We start from the raw sequence: 26,411 nt of genomic DNA, 5'->3' as shown, positions 1-26,411 counted from the left end.
CTCAGGTGTGTCTTAAGGACTCTTTAGTTGCATTATTAGCCGGTGCAGAGAATCTAAACTGTTTGGAGTAACTTCATTTCAAGGTTTCTCTGGAGGCGAGGATCCTCCAAATCTGTTAATACAATGCAGTCACCTTGTAGTCGACAGCGATGAGGTGAAAGGTCCAACGCCACATGAGGGATTAGCTTTAAATGTGACCATCTGTCTGAACCTCTGGATTAAAGACAGTACCACAGCAATCACGGTTACTTAGAAAAAGGACAGGGAGGAAGGGAGAGGGAGGGCCGCCTGACGGATTAAATATGACGACTTCTTCTTCGGAGGTTCGCACGGCCCCGACTCTGCCGTAGCCTCTGGGATACAGAAGAGGATGGGAGGGATGGGAGGAACGCTGCAGCGGTGTGAAGCACAGGGGGGGAACAAAGAGGAGGCAGAGGAAACGTAAGGACACAGGATTCCCCTCGCGAAGAGAGGAACGTGTCCCCGCCGCTACCCTTGAATTCCACAATACGGGTTTCCTCCGTGCTACGACACAAAGAGACCATGTTCACTTCAGTGACGAGAGACGAAATCCTTGTTCTCTTGAGGCCTCTAGCTCACATTAGAGGCGGTAATTGGTGAGAAAACGGTACAGCTTTCTGACGTTCTCTTGCATCCCACACAACTTGACATGTTACAGAGTGCTGCAGGGATGACGTATTTTGCGGGCCAACCACAGAAGTTAACAAAGCACCAGTTTCCTCTACAAAAAAACTTTTTGCCGCTACTTACGCATACAACATTTTTGCAACAAAAAGAGTTGCGTAGGAATAGCTCAAATTTGGAATAGGCTACTCTTTCACTACCACACAGCTGAACGGCTGGGCTCAATGACAGATTTGATTTACTCCATACTGTCATTTAATTCTTTGAGACTTAACTGCACGTGAAAAAGACAGAGGTAGCGAGAACTTCTTGTCCCGCCGGAGTCCTGCGTTCAGGAAACTGCCGCGGTGGAACAGGGTTTACCAGACCACAGCGGTCTGGGAGCTTCCACCGCTGCAACAGCTTAAATCCTATTTCGTCCATTCCACCTATGACCGGACATCAGCCAGGTCCAGCTGGTCTCTCTCTCAGAGGACGCCATGGGCAGCGATTGTCTCAAGGTCCGCTGCACGTTATCCTATCCCGGCGCTTCTCTCTCCAACGTTGATGAGTGTATCGCTGTCCCAGCCCGTATGTGCTCCAGATACAAAGATACAAAACAGGCAACAAATTTAAGCTCATGGGAGCTACTGGCCGGCCGCTGCATCTGCATTCACCGCTGTCAGTCACAGCCATATTTTGAAACCAAGCCATATCATTTTAGTTTAGTTTCTCTAAAAAAAATAGATCATCCCTACTCAGTTTCAGTTGACGTACATTTTTCTCACTGCTTATTCTTAGTTTACGATAATAACCCTGCCTTTGAAATGCAGGACCTTGTTCACCGTGATATAAAGACATAATCCATCCTTGCCAACTGAGAGGAACCAATTTTTATGAGAGAAATGCTTCCTTGTTTCTGTCAAGTAATAACATAATGGATGAATACTTTTTGAACAAGTGCAGTCAACATAAATAATATGGTTGGCCTTGAGGCTGTCAGTTTAAATGGGGGCATGACGTTTTAGTAAGTATATTGGCAGCCTAATATAAGGGTCTTTGGAAGGTCAGGGATGCAAAAGGCTTCGCTTTAAATCATAGCACCAAAGAGAAGCAATGGGCTATTAATAACATAATTGTGCAGCAATTAAGGAAATGATCAATGCCAATGAAAAACACTGGTATTTTTCCTTTAAGAGCCATATTTATCTTCTGGACAGGATCTCTCCAGCAACATGATATGTCCAGAGCGCCGGGTCACATGGTCCCACAGCCCAGTCTCCCAGGAGTTCCTGCTGCTAGAGAGACTGATGAAGTCTAGGGGAGAGCAAGGGGCGGGGGTGGTGGGTCGAGTGTTGGGGGACGGGGGTTCATGGGAGATGTGCCGAGTTATCCTGTACATCTACATCTGCAGTATCAGTCCGCATGCACACACACTACACGTCCGATACGCCGTTTCATCTGGCAACAATTTTTTGTCGCCGTCTCGCGCCAATAATTCCAAACGAAAAGCCGGCGTGCCAACTCCTCGACTGCCCTCTGTGCGGACCGGCTGGCATGCCGATTGTTGACGAGCACGTTTGTGTGGCCGTCTCCCTGTGCGTTTGGGTTGTGCTGGGAGCAGGGAGGGGATAAATTTAGCGCTTTAGCCCCAGACTGGAGGCAGTGGCCCTTTATCCTGCACTGTCCTACTTAGCAGAGTGCTGCTCTCTGCTTCAGCCTGCCACAGCGCACCAGGACTCACTCACACACACACACACACACACACACACACACACACACACACACACACACACACACACACACACACACACACACACACACACACACACACACACACACACACACACACACACACACTCGCCGCCCAACATCGAGCCAACACAATAGAAGAAGAATGTGCTCGGCGACATAACACAGTCCTGCGGAGGGGAAAAAACGCATGTGTTTACGCAGGCATATTTGTTATTGTATAACTATGCTTTGCATTCAAATCATTACCATTGGCTCTTGTAATGTGAGCTGCTGCACAGTGTCCTGGTTTCATAACAGCTTGATTTGTTGATGGTGTTTTCTGTTAGACCACATCGGCTAAATGCACAGCCGGCGACACGCATTCGAAGTACAGCGGAGTAGAAATCCAACGGGCCGACGTTCCACGCGTTTTTTTTTTTTTAAAACAGAGCGCATATCAAGCAGATAAAAAAAAGAAGCGTGATCCCTTTTGTCCCGATCAAATTGAAACATCAAAGCAGGCAGGATTTAGCGCTGCTCAGAATTTTGAGAATGCAGCCAATTAGGAGCACGTCAACGCCTTAGTCTGCCTTAAGCTGACCAATAGAGCGTGGGCATCCCGCTTCACCTTGGAAACACACGATCCCATGGTGCATTTCCCTGCTGCCATGACAACCGAGAGGAGCTCTGCCTTGCTCGTTCCCCGCCTCCCTCCCCTGTGTTCTCTCCCGCTCTCTCCCTTTTCCTGAAGCCAGTCTACCTCGCAGCACAAGGTTCACACAGAAACAACCGCGCTGCACAACTTGGAGCCGCCTGCGCTCCAGACAAAGAGAATCGCTGTCAGCTGTAATCAACACACACTGCTGCATTTGCAGTACACATTAACAAACAAAAGGCTTTAACCGATCAATGTGAAGCATTGATTGTTTTGTTAAATGTATATTAAAAACAGTTCATTCGATTTTAATATTTCCTTTTAACTCTCGACAGAATGTATCCTCAAAAATGTGAGTCTCTGGGTAAATATGGCAGATTCCTGATAACTTTGATGTGAAAAGGAGCTACGCACAACTGGAGACACTAATAGAGGTTATCACTATCAAAGACACTGAGGATTCAGTTTGCTGCCTGCTGCTTACAACAGAGAGAGCAGTGAGTGAGAGAGAGATGATGTAAGCATTTTAACAGCGGCTGAGGTCTGGGGTTGAAGTTATGAACACCGTCAGCCGGCCACAGCCTCCACCAGCTGGAGACTCTGGATGCTGCAGAGGAGTCGCCTGCCCATCAGAAAGGTAGCCAGTGATTCCCAAAAGCACGTGCTCCACAATGGTGCCTTTAAGAAGAACTAAACTCTTTTGGTTATTTCCTTAGGCCTGCAACTAACAATGCTTTCCCCAGTCCAATGATCGGATTGCGCTTATTTAATTTAGCTTCAGAAGACTGGTAATGACTATCAAAATCACCTAAAGCCCAATGTGATGTCATCAAGTGTCTTGTTTTGTCTAAGCAACTGTCCAAAACCTGGGAAAAAATGATTTACTACAATGTTATAGATAAGATAATTGACTAATCAATCAAGACTCTCCCCTGAACTAACATGCCTGATGTTGCACATAAACAACCACCTCGGCTTAAATTATTAACTACTGTTATTGAACACTTTTCTTATTGTGACCATACAGGCAATACTCCTAAGAAACTATTTAATCACATAAATATATTTTCTTATATATTGATTTTGAGGTCTTGTGTCGATTTCCCTTGCAGTTCATCCATTTGTGGTTGAGACAAAGAGCCAATACTAACTAGTGCCTGACCTTCCTCTCAATGAAAGGTGAGAACAAGGTGCTTTTTAAGGAGACAGATGAGGTGATGGTGAACTAATCTGTTTAATGTGTGTTTCTGTGTTAAGGGAGGAAGGAAATGTATCCCAGAACGGACAGGCGTGACTCGATGCACAGTTGAGTTCACTGGACAATAAGAGTGGGAATTCCCTGGAAATGCTCAATGGCATTCCCCGTGGAATCAGCAAGTCATTGAGATCTGAGCGCCGACATTAAAGTCTCCCCAAGGAGTGAACACTGAATTCTCGATGGAAGCACTGATGGGACAAACTTGAGCATCTCCATGTTGACGCAGAACCAGCATTACTTGAGTCATTTATAAATTACAAATACCACCGCCCCACATCAATAACAGCTCAGGAAATGTTTTACTGTCAGACCAGCTGGTCTGGCCGCAGTAAAAAAAAACAAAAAAACAAAAAACACACAAAAGAGGTCTTGTAAATTTCCGTCACAGTTCTGTGATGCTTTGTTTGTCGAAATCCCAGCGTGGCTGGAGCACAGCGGAACACACCAAAAGGCAGAGGAAAAACATCCTTGACGACAACTAAGATTCAGGGTGGTTGCACCACTATTTATAACCTGCCCAGTCTGCTCTGTGACAGCAGAGGGGGGTGAAGGGGAGGAGCGAGAGACACACAGACAGAGTGGCCTGTGAAATCCGGTGCAGAGGAAAAGACCATTGTTTTTTTCCTTGACTGGAGCCCTCTGTGATCAGCGTTGTGGTTTAAGAGGCAAAAAAGCCATGAATATCGCTTAAAAGAGAAGTAGCTTGCTCTTCAGTATTATTTTGTCTAAAGCGTTTGTCTATTATTCTGCCAGTTAAGTGGAAATCTATCACAATTGTCCTGACAGGTGAGAGTCATTGTCGAAGGCAGGGCATACAAAAGAGTCTGCGTTAACGCCGGCAACTCTATCATCACCCGATGAGAGGTGGCAGATCAAAGACAAGCTGACAGCAGAGAGCAGAGTTCTAGCCCTTTCTATCCTGGACAGAGCAGCCGGCCCGCAAACAAAACAAACACACGCATGTGTGTGTGTGTGTGTGTGTGTGTGTGTGTGTGTGTGTGTGTGTGTGTGTGTGTGTGTGTGTGTGTGTGTGTGTGTGTGTGTGTGTGTGTGTGTGTGTGTGCGCACGCGTACGTGCACAGACAAGATCATGTCGCCGCGAGGCCCCCATGGTCACCTGACTGGAAAATCTGGAAACAACTCCAAAAACAATAACTCTGAAACATGCACACACAAAACGGCGCTGGGAGTATGAAGCGGATCAGCTGCTTTTATGATTCTAGAGCCTCTCACACAATTTAGAAGCTGCTGTCTGCTTCCTCATCTGCAGGTGCTACACATACGAGCACAGAATCAGTCACACCTCACACTACAGTTGTAGTTTGAGCCACCAAACAATAGCAGGGTGTTAAACGTGTGAGAGTCTGGGAGTTGGTGGAGGTTAAAAACTGCTACGGTCATTTTCTCCCTCACTACCCGGCGTCTCTGTCTCTTATCAATAAGCCCAGACACCAAGGGAGAAATCCAGCTCAGCAGATAGCACAGAGGAGGTGGAGGACGTCTCAGTTGTACACAGACACACTCAGAGCGAGAGGAAGGAGAGGCAGACACTGCTGGCACGACAGGTACTCATATCACAACTTTAATGGAGCGCACAATGCAAGGAAGTCCTGAGCTTATCCGCCGATCAAGTCAGACATTTGTTTCTCGTTTTGCGTCTGTTTAAAACCCTGCGTTTGTTTTCCTTGGGTACAGGAGCTGTCAGAAGTGTCTAATTGAGCGCTCCACAAAAAAAAAAAAACTAGATGCAAAAAGCAACCTGCAAGCAAGCGAGGGCACACGAAAATAAAAACCCAGCAGCCAGCGGTTTTAACTGAACTAATGATATGGTGATGTGAAAGCAAGCTGTGCCGCTTTGTGTATGAAAACAAGATCATCGTGTTGAGCTACACCTCTAAACGCATGCTGTTGGTTGGAAGCGCCGTTTGAACTTCCATATTTCCTTGATGCTGGAGATAAAGAACCACCGCAGAGCAGCACTTTGTTAAACAAAGCCGTTTACTCGTGTAAACGTTGCCTCACTCTAGGCTAGAAGTGTGACAGCGTTGACGACACACAAGGAAAAAAAAAAATATTGCATAAATAATCCTGGATATAGATCAGGTGTTTATACACTTAAAACAAATAAAATAGACAAAACACTTAATAAACAAGGTTAAAGATGAATTTGATTAATATAATTATATTTTCACTAACAAATTTTCAAAAGATATCGTAATAATATCGTTATTATTAATTTTTCCGCCCACAATAATCATTTTGTAAAAATCTGATATCGTGGGCTAAGCATGCATTGTGCAGCTCGACTGATCAAATACAGACTGCGAGGGACTTTAAATCAAGATCAGAGGCACGTAGTACATGATCAGGAAATCCCTGGGTCAATGTATGCCATTTAATATCCGCCTCTGTCCAGAGCGTCCATATGAACACGTGTATTTGGATCAAGTGTAGCCAGTGGGAACAGAACCCTCCAACCCAGAGGGTGGGTTCAACAGCCTCCACATAAAAACTGTCCCGTCAGCCTCTGTTGGAGCGCCTGACAAGAGACATAACGCGCCTAAAAAAATAAAATAAATACCCGTCTCCCACAGTGCAGGTGCACGCGCAGAGCGCTGCCATGAAGGAGGGACAACTGGGAGCAGAACAAGCGGCGCCAACGTACCTCTTGTTGATGGGTTTCTCGTCCTTCTCGTAGGGCTTGACGAACCACTTGCCGATGCGAACGAAGCTCAGGTTCATGAGGCAGCGCTCCAGCAGGTTGTGGATGGCTTTGAACAGCAGCGTGCGACACTCGTAGGAAAGCCCGTTCTCCCACAGCCCGTCATCCTCGGCTGGAGAGGAAAAGAAGAGAGAGAGACAGACAAATGTGAGCGGAGTGGAAAGCTTGAAGAGTTTTTGGTGCCATTTTCACAAACCTGGAAGGACCCTCCAGGGCAAACAATGTCAATCTTGACGGCACAAAAACTCCATTTGCTATTGCAGCGAGAGCGGCGCATGGTACTTTCTGGCTTTGGTAGCGACGGAGCATAAAGCAGCCACCAGTAGGGATATCCAAAGTTTACCAGATGAAGTGTGGAGGCACCAACTTTCATATCAGACATATTGCCTCGTTACACTGCATCACCAATATCAAGCTTCAAAGTAATACATGTTATTTAAAATCACTCAACTTTGCCTCGTTTAAATTGAGAAAAAAAAAAAAAGCTTTTTCTTTTAGCCCATTTTGAAGGCACGTTAATTCAAGAAAATTGCTCCAACTCAAACTCTCTACATCGTAGTTCAAGAGTTTATTTTAATGCAGCGCTCCTGTGGATGACATCAACTCGGAGCACAGTTTCCCAACACCGATGTCACCGAATAAACACACATTGAATTCACGAGCTGTAACTGTGAGCGATTATGTTCCTCATCAGACACGCAGGTAACTCAGAATTGCATCTCGTGCTTTCACTTGCAGCAGCAAACCCGGAAGGAGAGCGGTGACACGGTCACCCTAGGGCCGGTTAACGCGGGACACCTCGATACAGAAAGTGCACATTTCCTGGAATGCAAAACAGCAAGTCAAATCTAAATTGACATCTGGGAATGGAATGACCAAAAAAAAAAAAAAAAAAAAGATTGTGCACAGGCGATGAAAATGCAAACGGGAGGAAACCTGCTGCTGCCTGCTTTCACGTTGTGGAGGTTGCAGGTGCTTTCTGCGCCGCCGCACGCTGAGTTTTGACACCAAGTTCAGGAGCGTAAAGTTTCACAGTTCAGTCAGGCCCCGGTTTTGTTTCCGTTACAGCGGGGAAACCCAATATTTGATTTATTTTGACTGTAAATATCTGCATTCTCATTTGCAAATGGTTAAAAAAAAACAGTATGTGGAATGACACGAACAGAAACAGCTATTGTGCACATGCAGGAATGTTGTATTATGACTGGGCCCGCAATGCACGAGTACCATTTCGTTCTACTAAACTGATTATGGTAACATTTCCGCAATTGTGTGTCTCCCATTGTGTTTGATGTAGCTACTTCCAGTATATATTACCCAGCGCGCTAGTAGTCATTGTCCAGGGATGCTCGGATTTATTGGAAAACCATGATGCTTTCAAACACAGGAGCGATGTGGGAAGGCCTTCCCTGGTTGTCCCAGCCTGTAAAACAACGCGTAAGAGAGGCCGACCCAGCAGGGTTTTAGCCAGAGTGACAACACTGCCAACACTCGGGCAGAACTTGCACTTCCGAGTTTCTGTCCCCCGCCTGCCAAGAGTCAGAGTGTAATTGGACTGCGTGAGGCTCACAGGACTGTAGCTATGTGGTTCATGTGACGCACCGAACCGGGACGAGACGCACACCGAACCTGGGAACCTGGACCAAGCTGTTCAGGAGGAGTAAATGTCCCGCAGTTGCATTCTGCGCTCGGCCTGAACGCTGCTCTCATCTCATTAGCGGCCACTGTTCGCATCCTACAGCACTTAAGCTCCTTTCAGTCAAGTCTCCAGCAAACATCTCCCCGAATGTGCCGTCTCTATCTGAGCACAGACCAAATAAATAGAAGAAAAAACGTGTGTGTGAGTGTGACCCACCCATCGTGTCGGCTTGGCAGCCACCGGGGAGGCCCGAGCCAGCCCAGAAGTAAGTCAATCGAAACCTATTAAATTATTAAGCGAGCCCTTGGCTTGCTGTTGTCATGCGAAGGAAGATGTAAAGTTATTTTAAATGTGGATGATTCCGAGGCTATCAAAAGAGGAAATTGCATTGATTTCCTTCCTTAAACATAAGAGACACCGTGAGCCCTGTGCCAGCCTTGCGGTTCTGTGAGCGCTGGTTTCAGAAGATGCTGAGAGCCGTTATGTCTTCCTAAGTTGGAGCAGACGGACGGCAATGCTGCATGGATGCAAATGTGCGTGTTCAACTAGCCTTTAAAACATTGCATCCAACTAAAAAAAAAGGGAAAACAACCCCCAGGCTAGCTGCCAAGTAAAGAGGTCTGCATGCCCGATAATATTGAGAGCAACAAACTAATTTATCTGCTTCACACGCACACACACACACATTGTGGGATAAGATCAGGAACACAGAAAAGCAGGGCAGAGGCAGGAAAAAGGAAGGAAAACAACAATTTCCCATAAAAAAATGTTACAGCAACTGTAGACAAAAGTGAATTAACAACAATATGAAGCCAGTCAACTTTCTCTGCGCTGTTCTCCCTCCCCAAGTTTGCGCCGAGTGATCCGGCAGCTAGTCTGGATATCCTGAGAGCCGTGGCAGGCAAGAGGGCAAAAAGTCAACGAGAAGAAAGAAAGCAGGACCACTGAGGCACTGACAGCAGATTAAGAGAAAGGAGGAGGGGGGCGAAAACAAAATAGGATTTAGGTCAAACTGCTGGCTGAAGAGACAAATCAGTGGGGCTGACAACGTTTGAAAGACAAGAGAAAATGAGGCGAGCAGCAGGGCTCAAATCTGTGGCAGGAGAGACGTCAACCCCGTTTGCACTTTGCAATTAAGCCTTCAGTCCTACTTCAGCACTCTGTGGCAGAAATCTCTCTATACCTATTTTTACACCAACTACCATGGCAATCCCATCTGCTTTCCTCTGCCAAGACCACACCTTCCCCGCTCCTCTTCTTCTCTCCTCCTCCCTCAGTCTCTCCCTCAAGTGTCTCTCAAACAGGCGTCTGGTTTACATCAAGTGCTGCTAACGGCCTCACGTTCATCACACAACGCCTGCTGCAACACTCCCCTCTTCAGACAGACGGACAAAAAGTCAATGTTGCAGTCCGGGTGTAAGCAAGTCCAGTGGAAACAACGTGAGACTCACTCACTACGACTGGTAATGCAACTTCTTCTAAAAAAACTAAACATCAAAACACATTTTTTTTTAAGTCCGCTTCTTATGACTGAATGGAAAACCATGTGACGTACCGAAAGATTAAAGATAATCAGCAGATATGGTGAGTTGAAAAGGAGTGAGTCATAGTTTGTACCGTCGTGCGTCACTTGATGAGCTGTAAAATAACGAGTGAGTAGCACAGAACTATTCAACAAACATAACTGACCAAATCCTCATTTTACAGTCTCATCTGACAGCTGACAAATATTTTCAGTAATCATGAACAGATTCGCTTGATTCATTGATTAATCGTTAGTCCCAATGGAGGTCATTTCATATCTTCAGGTAAATATTAAAGAAAGTCTATTTTGGTTTGTGCCTGTGTGAAATAAATACTTGAAAAATGCAAAGTACTTTGTATGTAGAAAATATGTAGCTGTAGAAAGTATTTTTTCAGCTGGTTTTAGAGTTGCTTTGCTTCTTACATTCGGTATCATTGCAATTTAAAAGTAATGGACACGTAGGATGAGAGCGTCCAACATTCACACCAATCCAAAGATGTGCCGCTAAAAATATATATATATATATATATATATATATATATATATATATATATATATATATATATATATATATATATATATATATATATACACACACACACACACACACACACGTGTATCTATATGTATATAAGTGTCGTCTAGAACTATAGTGAACACTTTAGGTACCCAACATTGTTGAAAAAATGTAAAATACATAAATATATAAATAATCTGTGACCTGAAATTCAAGTTTGATGACTGATCTGTGATGGGAGGGTGGGACCTGGCGTGCGGTGGTCGGAGCACAGGGCGTTAAGATGAGTGGCCTCATTTGGACAAAGATTTATGAGCTCAGCTGATGGCTGAGACACTTTCATTTCGCTGCCCTTTGATAAGAGCTCGGGCTCTATTGGGAATACTCACGCTTAGCTCCAGCAAGGAAAGTCCTTTAGGCACAAAGGCGCACAACACCTTTCCTATAACGTCTAAATCCAGTGCAGCATCAGTGCTCTGCTTATCCACACCCTAATATCACAAAATGGCACATGGGTGTTTCCAGAGTCCGTATAAACTAACAACAAAGTTATGTAATGTAGTAAAAGCAAAATAAATACTTGATCCCCCCCCCCCGTTGCTGGTCTGTGTATAAGCAATTAGAGCAGCAGTCGGTCATTAAACAGCAAGATTAATGCCTTGTGATCGACTGAGCTCAGGGGGGGGATTCGACCGAGCCTGGACAGAAGGTTTTCTCCTCCACTTGCTCCTTATCTGCAAGGAAAAAGAGAGGGAGGGAACCACTGGTGCTCTGTAAAAAAGCCCCATTACTAATTAATGAATATTTCTCAAGCAAGAGAGGGAAAAGAGGGACGGAGAGCGAGCGAGAGGAGAGGGAGCCTGCACCCATGGGCCAGAGCGGCGTGCGTGGTGGGGTCCCTGTGCTGTGCCGGTCAATGGAGATCTATCAAGAGAGCGAGAGGGAGCTGGAGCAGGAGGAAAGCGGAGGGTGGTTCACAGGAAGGAGATTAGCCCTGGAAAATTGATCCCCAAGCACAAAAGCCGTCGGCCTCCTCTACTTTTTTTTCTCCTCCTCAGGGCTGCTCTGGGTTTATCTATTCATCATTCTCGCCGTCGCACACTGAAGTTCAGAACCATCTTTGAAGTGTGAAGAAATGAGAGCGAGAGGAAAAGCACCACAACTCCTAAGCCAAGGTTAACCATGTGTATCACTGACTAATTATCTTTGATAGACATCCATGGCCTCTCTGTGACCACCACCGCCACGCCAACAAACCCTCGCCAAGACAACCGAGTGCTCAAATAGTATAGAAACTAACAATTTGTCTGAGAGAAGAACTAAAAGAGATGTGTAAATGTCATTCCAGAAAGCAGTGTTTCCCGCCCCAATTATGCGTTATAAGTCAGTTTCTAATTGCTTTCAGCCAAAGCCAGGATTTCACGGCACAGACACTTTGCGGTCCAATGTTTACAGCGTTTAAAACGTGGAGATTTCACAATTCACTTTGGCTCTCTCTGGCTGCCCAAGTCAGTAATATTTTGGGGATTCTACAGAGTGAGTGGCGTCTCTCCTTTCTGAATCCTTGCCCGGGGCATCCACAGGGCTGCAGCGTTACTGCGGGCCTTACATCACCGTGGGACCGACTCTGTATCACACTCATTTGTGTGCGTGTCATCGCTGCTGTCACTATCCAAGAGAGCAGAGAAATGCTCTTACGATCTTTCAAAACGGGAGTCAGACAACCACATAACTGGTGGCTTGACATTTTGCTGTAAGAACACGGCCCTGTAATAGACAAATATGAGCCTACATTTTCACACTGTCAAGCGTTGTCAAGTCATAAAGATTAGCGCTTGCAGTCCACAGGCATGTTTATCAAGGCAGACAAGTGGCAGGGAGCAGAGACTATAACTGATGGGCTCATGAAAACAAGCAGCAGGAAAACGTCAGGATTTATTGAATTGGATACAACTGGTGTTTTAAAGTCACAGCTGTTTAACGAGGATTACCGGGGAGGGATATGAATGAAGTATGTGCAACAAATCAGCATGAGACACAACCACTAATCAGAGTCATTTTAGACGGGTACTCACAGAACTTTAAACCGATCGCATCTGGGGACGATCCGTTTGAGTTTCATAATGCATTTCGATGTTCACCGTCACACAAACTTGGCAGCAGTTTCTTCAGCGTTGTATTCTAGATTCAGAGACCGCTGTCTGCTGTGTTGGCTATGAGGAGGCAGGAATAGTCGTATGATGATTGTGTGGAGCGCCGGCTCCCTGGTGATCAATGAAAGCTTCAGCCGTGACAGGTTTGTAAAGCGCAGAGCTTTTGGTGTGTGCAGACTGTTACATTCAAAAATACATTTGAAAAAAATCCTCATTAGACGCGCTACTTTAAGGGGCAGCAACGTGACGATTTTACAGAAGGCGTTAAAAAGGTCCCCTGAAAAAGTAACAGGACTGTGAGGAAAAAAACAAGCTATGCCTGAGCTTTAAACTCCCAATTTACTGTTTAAAATGTGCTGGAACACTTTTTGTATATCCTGCTATTCACCAATTATTAATATATCAGATATGACATAATGGAAGTACGACGACAGTGAAGATTAAGATGATGACGAGAAGTTGGTGTTGATTCATTTTATTCACATGATTTGAGTCGAGTGATTCACGTTTGTTTTTTTGGCATAGGTTTATATGATAAGTAATTTAATTGAAAACAAATAAAAAAAGCTAGATAAGACACGACATTAAAAACATGTTCCGCCTCAAATTTTCTAATTAAACAATACATTAAATCATCATTCGGGCAAACAATACAGTGATGTACAAACTACTTGTCTTGAGTGCCAATAGTGTGGTTTCACCCATACGTTTTTTTTATTTTACCAGTAAAAAGAACTGACCATCAACATCTTTTAAGTCTGTTTTACATAAAAATCAACAGCAGATCAATTATTGTACCACACTGGCTTACAGATACAAACTAAATTCAGAGGTACTGTTTTGGTATTTGAAAGCCATGGAAATGTGTTGTCAACAAACATCTGTATTCTGCGGGTAGTGCTTCAAACGGAGGACGGATCACTGGTATGAGGGCAGTTCAATGATTTTGAAGTGGAGAGCTCCTCGCAGAAGACAGAAAAAAAGAGTCTGACTTGTAAAAACAGTGAAACCTTCAGCCAACAGAGTCCTTGCAGACTGCTGAAATATGCCCTTTGGAACTGGATATTCTGCCCCAAGGTGCATAGCAGGGTTGTTTTGATTTCAGCGTTGTTTTTAAAAAGAAAAAAAAGGCACAGAGGAGAGTGCTAAAACAAGAACAGAAAAGAAAATACAATGAACTTGGCAAAGCTAGAAAAAACAGATTCCAATAATTACTGCATACCAGCAAAAAACTATTGTCAGTTGATTGTGCAAAACAAGCTCAGAGAGGGATGTTACATTAAACCTTCGCTCCCCTCCATCACTGGATGGATCCCAAAATAAAGTGTTCATCCACTGGTGGAGGAGCCAGACAATTTAAATGCAGCTTCCATCCCCCACTGTTTCTCTGTCTGTCGTCCTCTGGAGAGCCGACGCGACACCCGGTGATGAATAGATGCGTGAGCTCCAGGGACCGCGGTGGAGATGCTCGCTGATAACCTGTGCTGGACAGCACACGACCGCCTCTCCCTTTCAACCTTCCCATTAGCGACCAATAACCCCGGCCCCACTGCTCAATGAGAGCCATTTGCATGGATAGATGTTTCGCTCACTTACACGCAAGCAACACCAAAATGACTTCCATCAAAACAGACGTTTGCCAAATTCTCTGTTCTTTTGAGTTTTTTCCTCCTTCGACTTCATTAGAAAGAGAAAGAACGACTGCAGCGTGAAGCCCATCACTCTAGAGTCCCATGCAGCTGAGGGAACAGTGAACTGGGAGAGACCCAAGAGGGAAACATGGCACCAGACTGGCGGTGGCGGCGGTAGCCCCAGTGGGACTCGCACGGGGAGAAACGCTATGGAGGGGTGGGAAAAGAGACCAGGACAAGTCAGAAATGTACGACGGCGCAATTAGCCTCACAGACAGACATCCATTCCTTATTTCTAACCTAAAATAAAAGAGATCCGAGGGGAGGAAAAGGCAGCCATTTAATCTTTCACTTCGAAAACCTCCGGTCAGGAGATTCCACCAGCTTCTGAGTGGAGATGAAGATGAAGAGAGGATGGCATTTGCATAAGAATGCATGCCTATACTCAACCGGTGGGAGGGGGAGGCAAGCCGTTTAATTCAGCAGCTCACTTGTTGGGAATCATTTCTGTGCACGGCCAGGGGAAGATTAGAATTGGTTTTACGCGAGCAAGGCGGGTTGTCCGACAGCGTAGAGCGGGTGGGGGTGGGGGGCTTGGTGGTTACCCTTCCCCTTCCTTCAATAGTGATTAAGCGTCAGACATTAAAAGATCCCTCAAGTTGTTCCGCCCTTCACTACTCTCATCTCTCCCGCTCACTCCTTCTCCCCTCGTCTCCCTGGAGAGAAGGGATTACTGGCACGCTGGTATACAGAAATGGCACTTGCTCAAAATTAAAAGACTTTCACAGGCCGCTAATCTAATGAGGGTGGAAGGGGGTGTGTGTGGAAGGGTGTGTGTGTGTGGGGGGGAGATGAGTAAGCGCCATTTCAGCTTGCCGAAATGAAAAAGAGCAGATTTTCATGTTTACCGCCAACATTGCCATGAGACTAAAAAGAGGCTGAAAACGCAGAAAGGAAAAAGCGTCTTAATCCCAAAAAGACTACGAGAAAAGGGCAGGAAAAAAATACATCGAACTGGTAGAAAATACAGTGGTGTAAAGGCAACAACAGTTGTGACATTGTAGTTGAGCGCTCGGGTTGGGCCGGTCCCGTCATTGTTTGCATGGCCAACGCGCGCTGGTATACAAACACAATAGACTGTCAGATTGCACTCCACCTCTTGTTTTGGTTTGTTTTCCCCCAGGGAAAAGAGTTCCAGAAGTTTTTGACGGCTGTGGTCGTCTTTGCAGGTTTCCTCTGTGGAAAGTACTGAACTGAGCGCTCCACGCGATAGCTTGCACCCCTCACTCACAGCGCCGTGTGTTCCAAACTGCTCACCCGTCCACTCACATGCTCTGTTTAAATACGGGGATAACGACTCATATTTTCAGACAGACAGTCTCTCCTGGAAGGGATTCATAGTGTTGTTCTCGGAAGAAGTGACAGAAAGGAGTGTGCAAAGAATGAACTGGAGAGCTGGAGAGAGAAGTTCAAACCCTGGCTCCTTTCTCTCATCGGCATAGCTGGCCAATCACGGCGCAAAGTGGGTGTGAATGTCAGATTGACAGTTTGGGAAAGCTACAGAAATTGACAGACAGAGGGTTCAATGAGCTATTTAGCCATCCAACAAGCAGCTCTGAGCATAGTCGTGCTTCAAAGGGCTGTGGAAGAGGACAGTAGCATCCCCTCCCCAGAGGTACAAACGGGTGCACATACAGGTATAACCATCCAGACAGAGGTCCTGACATTCCTTTATCCCTGTCTCAGCTGTGTTATCGGGACTCGGGACACACCATCCAGAACAGACTTCATCGGCAGCTGCAAAGCGGAGGTTGGAGGAGGAAAAAGAAGCCCTCTGGCTGTCTTTAGATCCTTCTAGAGAGGCGGCTCTGCTCCAGTTCACCGACAAAGCAACACAGCAGCTAAATAATAATAAATTTAATTTATATAGCGCTTTTCTTGGTACTCAAATTCACTTTACACAACATTACAATGTCCTAAAAATTATGTAATAAAACAAGTATAATAATAAAACCGATACAAAATAAATAAATAAAAACAATAAGAGCACACAGTCATAGTACACACACACACACACACACACAGGAGGGGGAAAGGCTCAAGAAGTAGGAGGAAGACACCTTCCACGAGAGAGAAGGGAAGCGCAGCTTCCAAAACAGGAAGCACGGATAATACTGCCCATCTGGGACACTGTTGAGTCAGGGTGCAAAACACACTAGACAAACATGGAGGAGCGGGGAATGCGGAAAAAAGGCTCATCAGGTGCTCGGGGTGCATGTCCCTGTGACTGTCCACGTCACCCTCAAGTGGAATAGATGTGCTCTAGATGCAGCGTTTTCTAATAAAAATTCAAAGAGCACCACATCAAAAACAAGACCTGCCAAAACATGATTCATCATTTTGTTTTCAAATAGCTGGAAGGGAGAATGCAGCCGAGATTTCCTGGTCAATATTCAATTACGCAATTTCAATCTCCACATAAACAATATCGCGTTTAATCTCCCCAAAGCCAGGCTGAGAACACAGCAGTGACTCCAACAACTTCCAAATATAGATTCCCCATACCACCCTCTCCCACTTGAAATGTAGCACACTATTAGCGGCCCTGAGCCAGATGCTTCAGGTAATTACCAGCACACGTTAGGGCTGAGTGAGCAGACCATCGTAGCTTTCGGTTCCCCTTTTGAGTCCACTTCAGGCACAATGTCCCATAATGAAGGAGGTTCACAGACCGGCATTGCTTGGCTCAGACTCCAAAGTTCAATTTACATGGCAGAGAGCATGAATAAAGATGGCCTTTCCCCATCTTCCTCTGCTAAATGTTACTGAAGTGGGGAAAGTGGGGGGTGGATGCATTTGCCTCCTTTCTGCATGGCAGCTCCCGCATGCTGCGTTTCTGATTCAAGTTATAAATCGGACAGAGCCCAGCATTTCATACTTTCCTCTTCATCTTTTGAGGAATTCCCCCCATTTGATTGTAGTCTTCTTGTTCTACTTGGTCAACATAAAATGCAAGGTGTTGCCCCATCTGCTGTAGGACAGCAGTGATTTAGATATGATAAAAAACTCGAACACACATGACGAGACAGGTGTTGGCACTACCAGCCTGGCTGGCTCGCTCATCATTCAGAAGAGGGTGGGGTGGGATATCAGATTACACAGATTTGAACACTTCCCCGAGGCTCTCACTTACAGGGTAACTCCCTTGTGCCTACCTGACAATCACGCAGCAGAACCTGTATCATTTTTCATTGTACGACCAATAACGTTTCTTGACAGGGTGATCGATGTTCCAAGTGTTTTTCTTACAAAAAATTCCAAGGCCTCCACACTTCCCGTTTTCTTTTACAGCCATCACTCTTTTAGCTTTATAACCTTACATGAATCCAACAAAAAGGTGCAACGGTATAGGGAGGTGAATTCCATATTCATGGAGGTTTTTCTTCTTGCCAGAGCAGAGAATCCAACATGGAACAGCAGTCTTCTCTAGCTCTCTCTTTTAAATCATCTAATTTGCCAAAAAAACTACAAGCTTAGTTGGCTGACAACCTGCCAAACTACCAAACAGCAGCAGGATGACAATGACCAGCTCCTTCACTGGGAGAACCTGTTCCCTTGAACTCAGTCCCTAAATCCCTACAAGCACCCTGGGTGTTGTTCAGCACCTGACCTCTGACCCCCACGTCGTGTGGAAGCAGCATATAGCTTAATAAAACATTGTTCCTTCCCAAATGACATGCCCTTAATGTGTATATGCCAAGGGTCCCCCACCTGTGAGCTCGTGGTGGATGAGGTCGGCGAAGTTGGGGTCGTCCCCCCACCAGAAGAGCCAAAGCTCCCTCCGCCCCGGCCGCTGACTGCGCCGCCATACGCTTAGCACGTCGGCCTTCAGGCAGCGGCTGAAGCTGCATAGGATGGGGTCCTCCTCCGTGACGGGGAAGAGGATGGGTGCGGAGGTGGGACCCTGCCACACAAACCTCTTCCATTTGATCCCTGTTAAGTCAGCCTGCAAGACGGAGGGAGGGGGAGAGAAAGAGACAGTCAGTGTACAGAGTCGCTGCTTCAGGATCCACTCAGCACCTTGGAGTAAACATGTGCTGAGCACAGTGCAAAGAGTAGGTATTAATCCTTTTTTATGGGGCAGTTCACCCACCAACTACCTCTGACAATAAGACACCTGGGCTGTCAGAGCTAGGGGGAGAAAACAGAGCGAAAGGGAAAGATTGAAAGATACAAAGTAAATGACAAAACAGAGATACATTTCCCTTAAAAATTGTTTTTCTGTTCCTGCAAAGAACTGTGTACTTGTGCCTTGGGTGGCTTCAAATAACCCTGGACAACATGTTCAAAACACAAATAGGAAAGAACTAATGCTGGTAAATGTGGTCTCTCCACCTTAATCCGCATTATTGGTGAGTGCTGGTGGGGTGCTTTGCCTTTCTATAAACGCTGTCTGGCTTTTATAGAGAGAACAAAACACGCAGGAAAAAGCCTCATAGGCAGTAAATCACTGGTGGGGGTTATTAAGTGTTAAAGCAAGAACATTACGCTCCGCTGATAGCTAGCACTGTTGCTAATCATCCAAGCACCGACAGACAACCCGTGTCTACCTCAACATGTAGGGGCGCGTGCGCGATGCCTTGGGCGTACGCCCCCGTTTCCGCTGGCAATCTTGGTCATCTATCTATCCCTGTAGACATTTCAAGTAATCGGCACAAACGTGGACTGTCTTCATGCCGTTTAGCCCTATCCCGTTCAGGCCGAGTTGGCAAACTGTCCCTCTGTATTTTCAACCAATTAATCCATTACAATTCAGGGGGATATCTCTTAACTCAAGTGCAGAGGCGCCGAGCCCGAACAAGTGACTACCCGTGGTTGTGGCGATGCGGTGGCGTTTCGCCTGGCTACGGATAAGCTGGGAGATTTGTGGCGTTAGTTGTGCTGGTGGTTGTGGGGGGTTGGGGACTGTCAAAACACACAGCATTGTGTGGCGTCAGCTGGAGCAGAGCTGGATCACGACAACAAGTTAGGAAGCAATAAAGATGGAGTGAGTGCACACACACAGGTGGATAAGCCTGATGTTATAGTAGATTCGACGAGATGACTCCTGCTCATGTCCAAGTAATACACCGCAGCAGCATACAGGCAAGCTGGTTTATGAAGTATGCACTGCATACATCATCAAAAAACAGAAAGCATGCGTTTCATTTGTTCTTCAACGCTCACTCAAGGGAATAAGTGAAGGGCAAGCATGCAAGGAGTCATAACTTCACTTTTCTTATGTGTATGACCAATCAGTGTTGATGGTAAACGACGACAATCAAAGCAATACATTCCTCGGTGCACGCTGTATTGACCCGAGTTTGCAGCTGAAAAATCTGTTGTTCTTCCTGCATCCAGCGGCGTCATTTGACGCAGCAGTGACGTATTGCATGCGAGGAGGAACTACAGGCTGCAATTACAGTTTGGATTCCAATCTCCGCCTCCGGGCTGTTCAACCGTATGTATTCGAGCCAGAGTATACAGCCGCAGAAAGGCAGAGGTCGCGGCTGCATCAGCCGTGCAAGAGGACGCGGCCGGCGGGAACCCAGACGCTCAGAGCAATGCGTCCCGGTGCATGTAGGCTCCGCCAGCACAAGAACTCTGCTTTATAGGTCAATATAGCACGCACTGAGGAAGTTATTGCTTTGGCGCTGATTGGACATCCACATATTTCCCTTTCACACAGCAGTTGTCTGGATGCATGGTCAAAACATCATGAGCTGTGACGAACACTCCTGAGGAATTCTCTCGCTGCCCCACATGCCGAGGACAGGCTCCAAGGTGCAGACAGCAGAGCTCGGTCTGTGTTGGGCTGCTCCTTCCTGCTCGAGTGTGAGAAGCACTACAGTACACCTGCATCTCTCGAGTAAACATCTGTGCACACGATGCAAAGGGAGGGTTGGAATGACGGTTAGCTGTGAAACCAGACCGTAAGCAGTCCAGATGTGAACCCCCCCTATCATCATCTTACTGACCGGGCTCCAATGTACGGTGTGCGTTTAATCATGTTTAGGGCTGTGTTCAGAAGTGCCTTGAAGATGTTGTTATGAGACTCTCCCCCTCGTACATTTTGGTATCATGCTTTGACATCATTATGTGCTGCACACAGAAGAACTGGCTTGTATTTGCATGAACATTAAGTCGTAACAAACTGCCTTGACACACATAGAGTGAGAGTGAGAGTAAAGAACTAAGAGGCCACTCAACCTAAACATTTCCTGTATCATCTTCCGGGTGGACGTTACATTTACAAGAACAAAAGAGTACAGGGCAAGGCAAAGTGCTCTATCTAATCTCCAAGCAAATAAAATGCGAGTCCAACAATTAAGCAGTTACAATCTACTACTATCGTCAATCAAATGAACATTAGCCCAACTGATGACAACTTATAATAATCAATTAAGTGTGCTATTCAAAGTAAAGATAGAAAGAAAGAAAAAAAACACATTTGATAATGCCACACTTTCCCAGCTGACATGCAGGTTTAACTGGAGTAAAAGAAAAAGGGCTATCTCTGAAGGCAAGCAAACAAACTGCTCTATGTGCATGTGAACAAGAGATGGTTTAATAGTTTAAACAGTCGGCCCGGTGTCAGCGAAAACACGAACATGCGTGTTGTTATCGACTACAGCAAATGCGGTACAACTGTACTCGCGGGGCAACTCAAGCCAACTGACCACATCCGGTGGGCACAGAAACTTTGACCCACTTCCTCTCCGAGATTCAGCAGCTGTAGCAGCAGCAGTAGCCGCAGCTGGAATACTGATTAATGCCGCCGCCGCTGCCATTAATGTGCGGATGAAATACAACAGTCTACAAGAGCAGAAGGCTAGACCATTCATCTTACATTACAGTTCCATTCGGCACCTTTTTCCAGGACCGTTTCTGCCGCCATCGGGATGTTTGCAATGCATCTATGCTGCAGTTTCTCTGCCAAGTGGGTAATTGAATACCTTATGAATCTTGCCTTTAGAATATATGGCACAATACAAACCTCCAATACAGCAACTGTGCTGTATAGGTGCGTTACCGTCAAAAATAAATCTGTATTAATGAATGGCTTATTGAACGCATTGTGTCTATTATCTGAAATTAGATAACTAGATTATGATTAAAAGCGTCACATCTACTGATCACTGCAGGTGCATCTCACACGGCACAGTTATTACAATTATGTCAAAGAGACATTTAAATTAACAGTATTCTTTTCAGGGCCTTCAGTGTTGAAATCACAGCGATGATACTGAATTGCACTGAAGAAAAGAAAGTGCTGCAAACATTTGTTGCGGTGCGTGGACAAGTTATGTGATACATGATGTTGCCCAGCTGCAGTGTGGAGCTGAAAAAGTGCCCACTGACATTCAGAGGAGTCTTTTCTCTTCTGCACTGCTCGGATGCCAGAGAGCAAAAAAAAAAAAAGGCCAACGAGTTTTACCTCACAATCCCAGAGAGACGCTGAGCTCAATAATGTGCGGATGAGGTGAAAAACTGAAACTCTCTGAAGTTTAACAGTGACAACACGGACGTTAGTTTGTGGGCTTTTGGTCAGTTGGTAGTCTCGCCACGTGTACAGTGTGACCGCGCGTTTGAGAGCAGTGAGAAAGTGAGGATCGGAAGCAGCTAGAGAGCTCGCCGAGTTCATATTAATTACCGTTATTAAGTCAACAAAACGTGTCTAAAGACACTTTCAATGAAACGGGTCTCTCCAACTGTTTTGTTTACACAGGAAATAAGCCACTGCTGATTCATAGAGGATGAAGACTGAAAATGTGTCGACGTAACAAAGAGAATCAAACCAAGCGCCCTGCAGTAAGAGACTAAATGTTTGTCTTTGTGGTCGCACATTATCAAGAGTTGTTACGGTTTGTGTTGCACCGCTCGGTGGCAGCGTTCTGGGTTTGAATCAGAAAAACGAAGACAAATCTGCTTCGTTACACAATGCACCTTCTACAACTTCACCCCAATAAATACATACATTTGGCTTTAGAGGTCTTTGAAGAGACTTCTTTTTAAAGAAGCCACCGCTCTAGCTGCACAGGTGTACAACACAGCAGGCTATATTATTTATGAATTACACTGCATTTTCAATAGCCTTCCAAAACGTCAGAACAAGTTATGCTGTAGAAAGTCACACAGCTTGTAGTTTGGTACCCCTGCTCTGTGATTGTGTATCAAACCTATGGACAATAGAACAAAATGTACTTCAATCCTTAAATATTCCTGAGCCGAAAGAGACAGAACTCTCTCTTATCGACTGGACACTTCAGTACTCCTCATCAACAATATCCACGAGGCAGACTGCTCTATCAAGGATAAATGTGTCTTCTGCAGTTGTTCCGTCTGTCCTTCCAAAATAAGTGAGTGGCAGCCTGTGAGTCAGAACCAAACACGGAGGAGCAGCGTTCAGCTTTTCTGCTCCACATATCTGGAACAAGGTCCCTGAAAGCTGCAGGTCTGCTGAGACCCTCAGCTCCTTTAAAACCAGATTGAAGACTTGTCTTTTTGCTGCTGCCTTTAATTGAACCAGATTCAAGGATATTAATCAATTTCTGCATCTCACTACTGCATTTTATTTCTGTAACTGCAACTTTTATTCCATTTGTTGCTTTTTTAATATTTTAAAATGAATGTTCTGAATCGTTTTTTAAATCTTGTTTTCTTCTACATTATGTGTTGATGCCTTTAATGGTTTTATGTGAAGCACTTTGAATTGCCTTGTTGAAATGTGTTATACAAACAAACTTGCCTTGCCTTGTGTGCAAACGCAGAGGCTGCCGCAGACAACGTGCATGCTTTCCAGGCTTTGTGCACTAGTGAGACTCAAGCACATGTTTCTCTTTTATGAAACTTAAATGTTTTTGACACCTGCCTGCTTCTTAGCAAATGCTTAATTATGCGAGCAACTGCTTATTAGTCAAGAGAAGTTTTATCTTTCATATATATATATATATATATATATATATATATATATATATATATATATATATATATATATATATATATATATATATATATATATAAATAAATAAAGCTGCATTAGGTGGGAATTTAAGGCCAAAGACGCTGGATACATGAAGGAAGTGTGCTTTCCTTGAGGTGACATGTACTTGGAGAAGGAGGTAGGGTTACGACCCGTGATTTTGCCAGCTGCTCACCTTCCCTCTGGCCACTTAGGGTTCTGTGTCTCAGTAGGGAGCGCTGTGTTCAAACAGCTGCCTTCCCGTCTTTCACAATATGAGAGAAGCAACAGGTGAAGCCCCTCAAATCATGCTGCAGACGCTCCTCTACCAAGTCTCTTTTCCAGTCTGTCACCTCTCCCTCAGTTTCAACCCCGTCATTGAGTAAACATAAAACTAAACAAGTGTGTTTGCATTTTTGGAGGAGGATTCTAATGTAAATGTATACCGAGCTTTTGTTACGGTAATGATTGCCACATATGATTCAATCACCAAACAAACCTTTTGCAGAGTGATCTTTTTTCAATCTTGGCTGAAATGGATGGAAGCTAAAACTATAAATGTCAGCGACATAGGCCCATAATAACACAGAAACAGACTAAACGGAATTCACACAACAAGTTAATTCACATAAACTCACTTAAAATGCAAAAGAAAAAAGTATGCAACAAGTTGTATCATACTCCAGAGAAGACTATCCACTGAAAAGCGAAGAGGGAAAAAAGTCCCACATTGTATTCGCATTCTTTCGCCATAAAACCACAAAGTGGAGTCTGTTCAGCGGGTGAGTCATAACAGCAGTGGTGTTATGCTTAGTCTCACTGTGCAGGAAAATGTCAGCCAGACAGGCACAGCACCACAACTACCAGCCTGTACCTCTGCTGTCCACTGTGACCAACGCTGCCTTCAAGTGCTGTCGTAAACATTGTAATTACGAGTTCAGCACGCACACAATCGACCCAACTAAGTAGTATTGAGAGAGTGGGGATTTTTCTGCAATAAAATGTTACCTTTAGGGGCGGACAGCATGGAAGCTGTGTCAATTTGTGGCATGAGCGGTGTAGTATTTCACTATGTTGTTTTTATACATCATTACAACTGAGACCGTTCTACTCTCCTGCTCACTTCACTTTTAACAGTTTTTTCTTTTGTGTACGCATTAAATCAATCTCGGATCAATGTACTTTGTGGTCTTTCACTTCTGACACTGTACCGCAAAGTGGTCCCGTGTCGTTTAATAACTCTACTCGACTTTTTTGGAAGGGTGATATTTTAGCATTTGAGAAAACACACCTCCAGCTTCCAACTCCAGGATGTTTAGAGGAGCTCGGGCAGGTAGGCATTACACTCCTCGGCTAACCTACAAGTCAAAGTGTGGTTAAGCCTGCTGACAAGCCTATTAACTGCAACAACAAACACATTCCGACCATGTTCTCGGTTGTACAGCCAGAGGAGCTGCACACCCAAGCAACACCTTTCCATATGCTGCTGGGGGGAAACACAGTGGATGCTCACTGCACTACTTATCTCACAAGTATTTAGGTTAATGTCAACATATGACTGACTGACAACATATGATGAAAAGACAGAGAAAGGGGAATACACACTACACGCTTCATCGCAGTCTATAGTGCCGTCTATAGACAGTGCAGCTCATAAGTAGTTACCTCGATGTGTGTAATGTCCAGGAATGCATGCCACAGATTATATAATCCGCCTGGGGGCCATGGCCTAGTTGGTGTGAATACTAGAAAATGAAGTCCAAGGAGATTAAGCCCTCGCTGACAAACAAGATGATGAGATATTACATCAATAATTAACGTTTGCAAACCAATACTGTTGCCTCGAAAGATCGTGTTGCATGCTTGTTGCAGCAACAACAACAACAACAACAACAAAAAGAGCTTTCTGGGCAAAGCATAAGGGGCGTGCTTTTATCAACAAGGTGTGCAAGTTAGGCATTGACACTCGCCCCTACAGGAGTTGTCAGTGTTGTGCAAAAAAGAAACAACAACAAAAGCAGACAGTATCTCACAGATAATGCTGCGAGGTTTCCCAGTTTCAGTGACACAACTGTACGCCGCCAACTAAAGCGCATGGGGTGTTTGCTTTGCGGTTCACCGCTTGATAAAAATAGTGGAAATGTAACGAGAACGAGATAGCAAGTTAGTAATAAACAAGGTGTGAGAGGGAGAAAGTGCTACAACAAGTTGTTGGGGAACAGTCGGGCTTTTTTTTTGGACAGTAAAATGCAACAACATGTTTAATTCTCCGCGCCGAACCGGCGATATGTTGACGTTTTCTACCCGGAGAAATGTAGTAAAAAGAAGCTTCACGAGCGACTGCCGTTAACCTTGAATGTTTGGTTTACGAGTAGAAAGAAGAAAAAATGAATGGAAATGTGTCAGAAAGAAGTGTGACGGACAGACCGTTACAACCAGGTGGCGTGACAAAGTGTGGCAACACGGCAACGTGAGCGAACTGGGATGCCTTGTTGCCCTGAAATGATGTCAGCTCGACAGGGCCGTAAGCCTAGCTAAGCTCCTATCAACTGATGCCCGTGCGGCTAACGTTAGCTTAGCCCCCGTTCAGCTAGTTAAAAATGGCTGCTTTCCTTTAGTTTTAAATCTCTTACCAGACAGAATAGATTGGAATGGCAATCCTCCAAGCTGGCCCCGTTTGGTACATAACAAGAACTCATCCTTCTTCACTGCGAGATCCAACTCTCCATCGTTTCCACTTCCCGGGTAATAAAAGAACAATTGGCGAATTGGTGTTTTCAAAAAGATGTTCAAGGCTTAATCAACGAGAAATATTTTTTGGGAACATTTGGCTGGAGGATAGTTAATTCAACAACCTTCCAATTGCAGTTCCCCCCGCCGGAGCTAAAAAGCGCATAAAAGAGACCGTGTGGGCTTCACGTCGCCATCTCAAAAGCACACAGCAAAAACTAA

The 26,411-nt window shown here is 45.1% G+C and overlaps 1 protein-coding gene across 1 annotated transcript in view; it reads right to left on the bottom strand.

Moving 5' to 3' along the window:
* med13a (mediator complex subunit 13a) overlaps positions 1-26,158 on the bottom strand; it is a gene marked incomplete at its 5' end in the record, with an annotated part of 70,567 nt that extends 44,409 nt beyond the window's left edge. Inside the window, 3 exons of the mRNA XM_079235694.1 lie at positions 6,937-7,105; positions 18,230-18,464; positions 26,093-26,158. Coding sequence (XP_079091820.1) covers positions 6,937-7,105; positions 18,230-18,464; positions 26,093-26,158 — 470 coding nt within the window. The remainder of the gene's footprint in view (positions 1-6,936; positions 7,106-18,229; positions 18,465-26,092) is intronic.
* Positions 26,159-26,411: the final 253 nt, after the last annotated feature.

This window comes from Taurulus bubalis, assembly GCF_910589615.1.
Source record: "Taurulus bubalis genome assembly, chromosome: 2".
Taxonomy (NCBI): Eukaryota; Metazoa; Chordata; class Actinopteri; order Perciformes; family Cottidae; genus Taurulus; species Taurulus bubalis.
The sequence above is the reverse complement of the archived record's forward strand: the minus strand, read 5'-3'. Positions and strand labels throughout refer to the sequence as shown.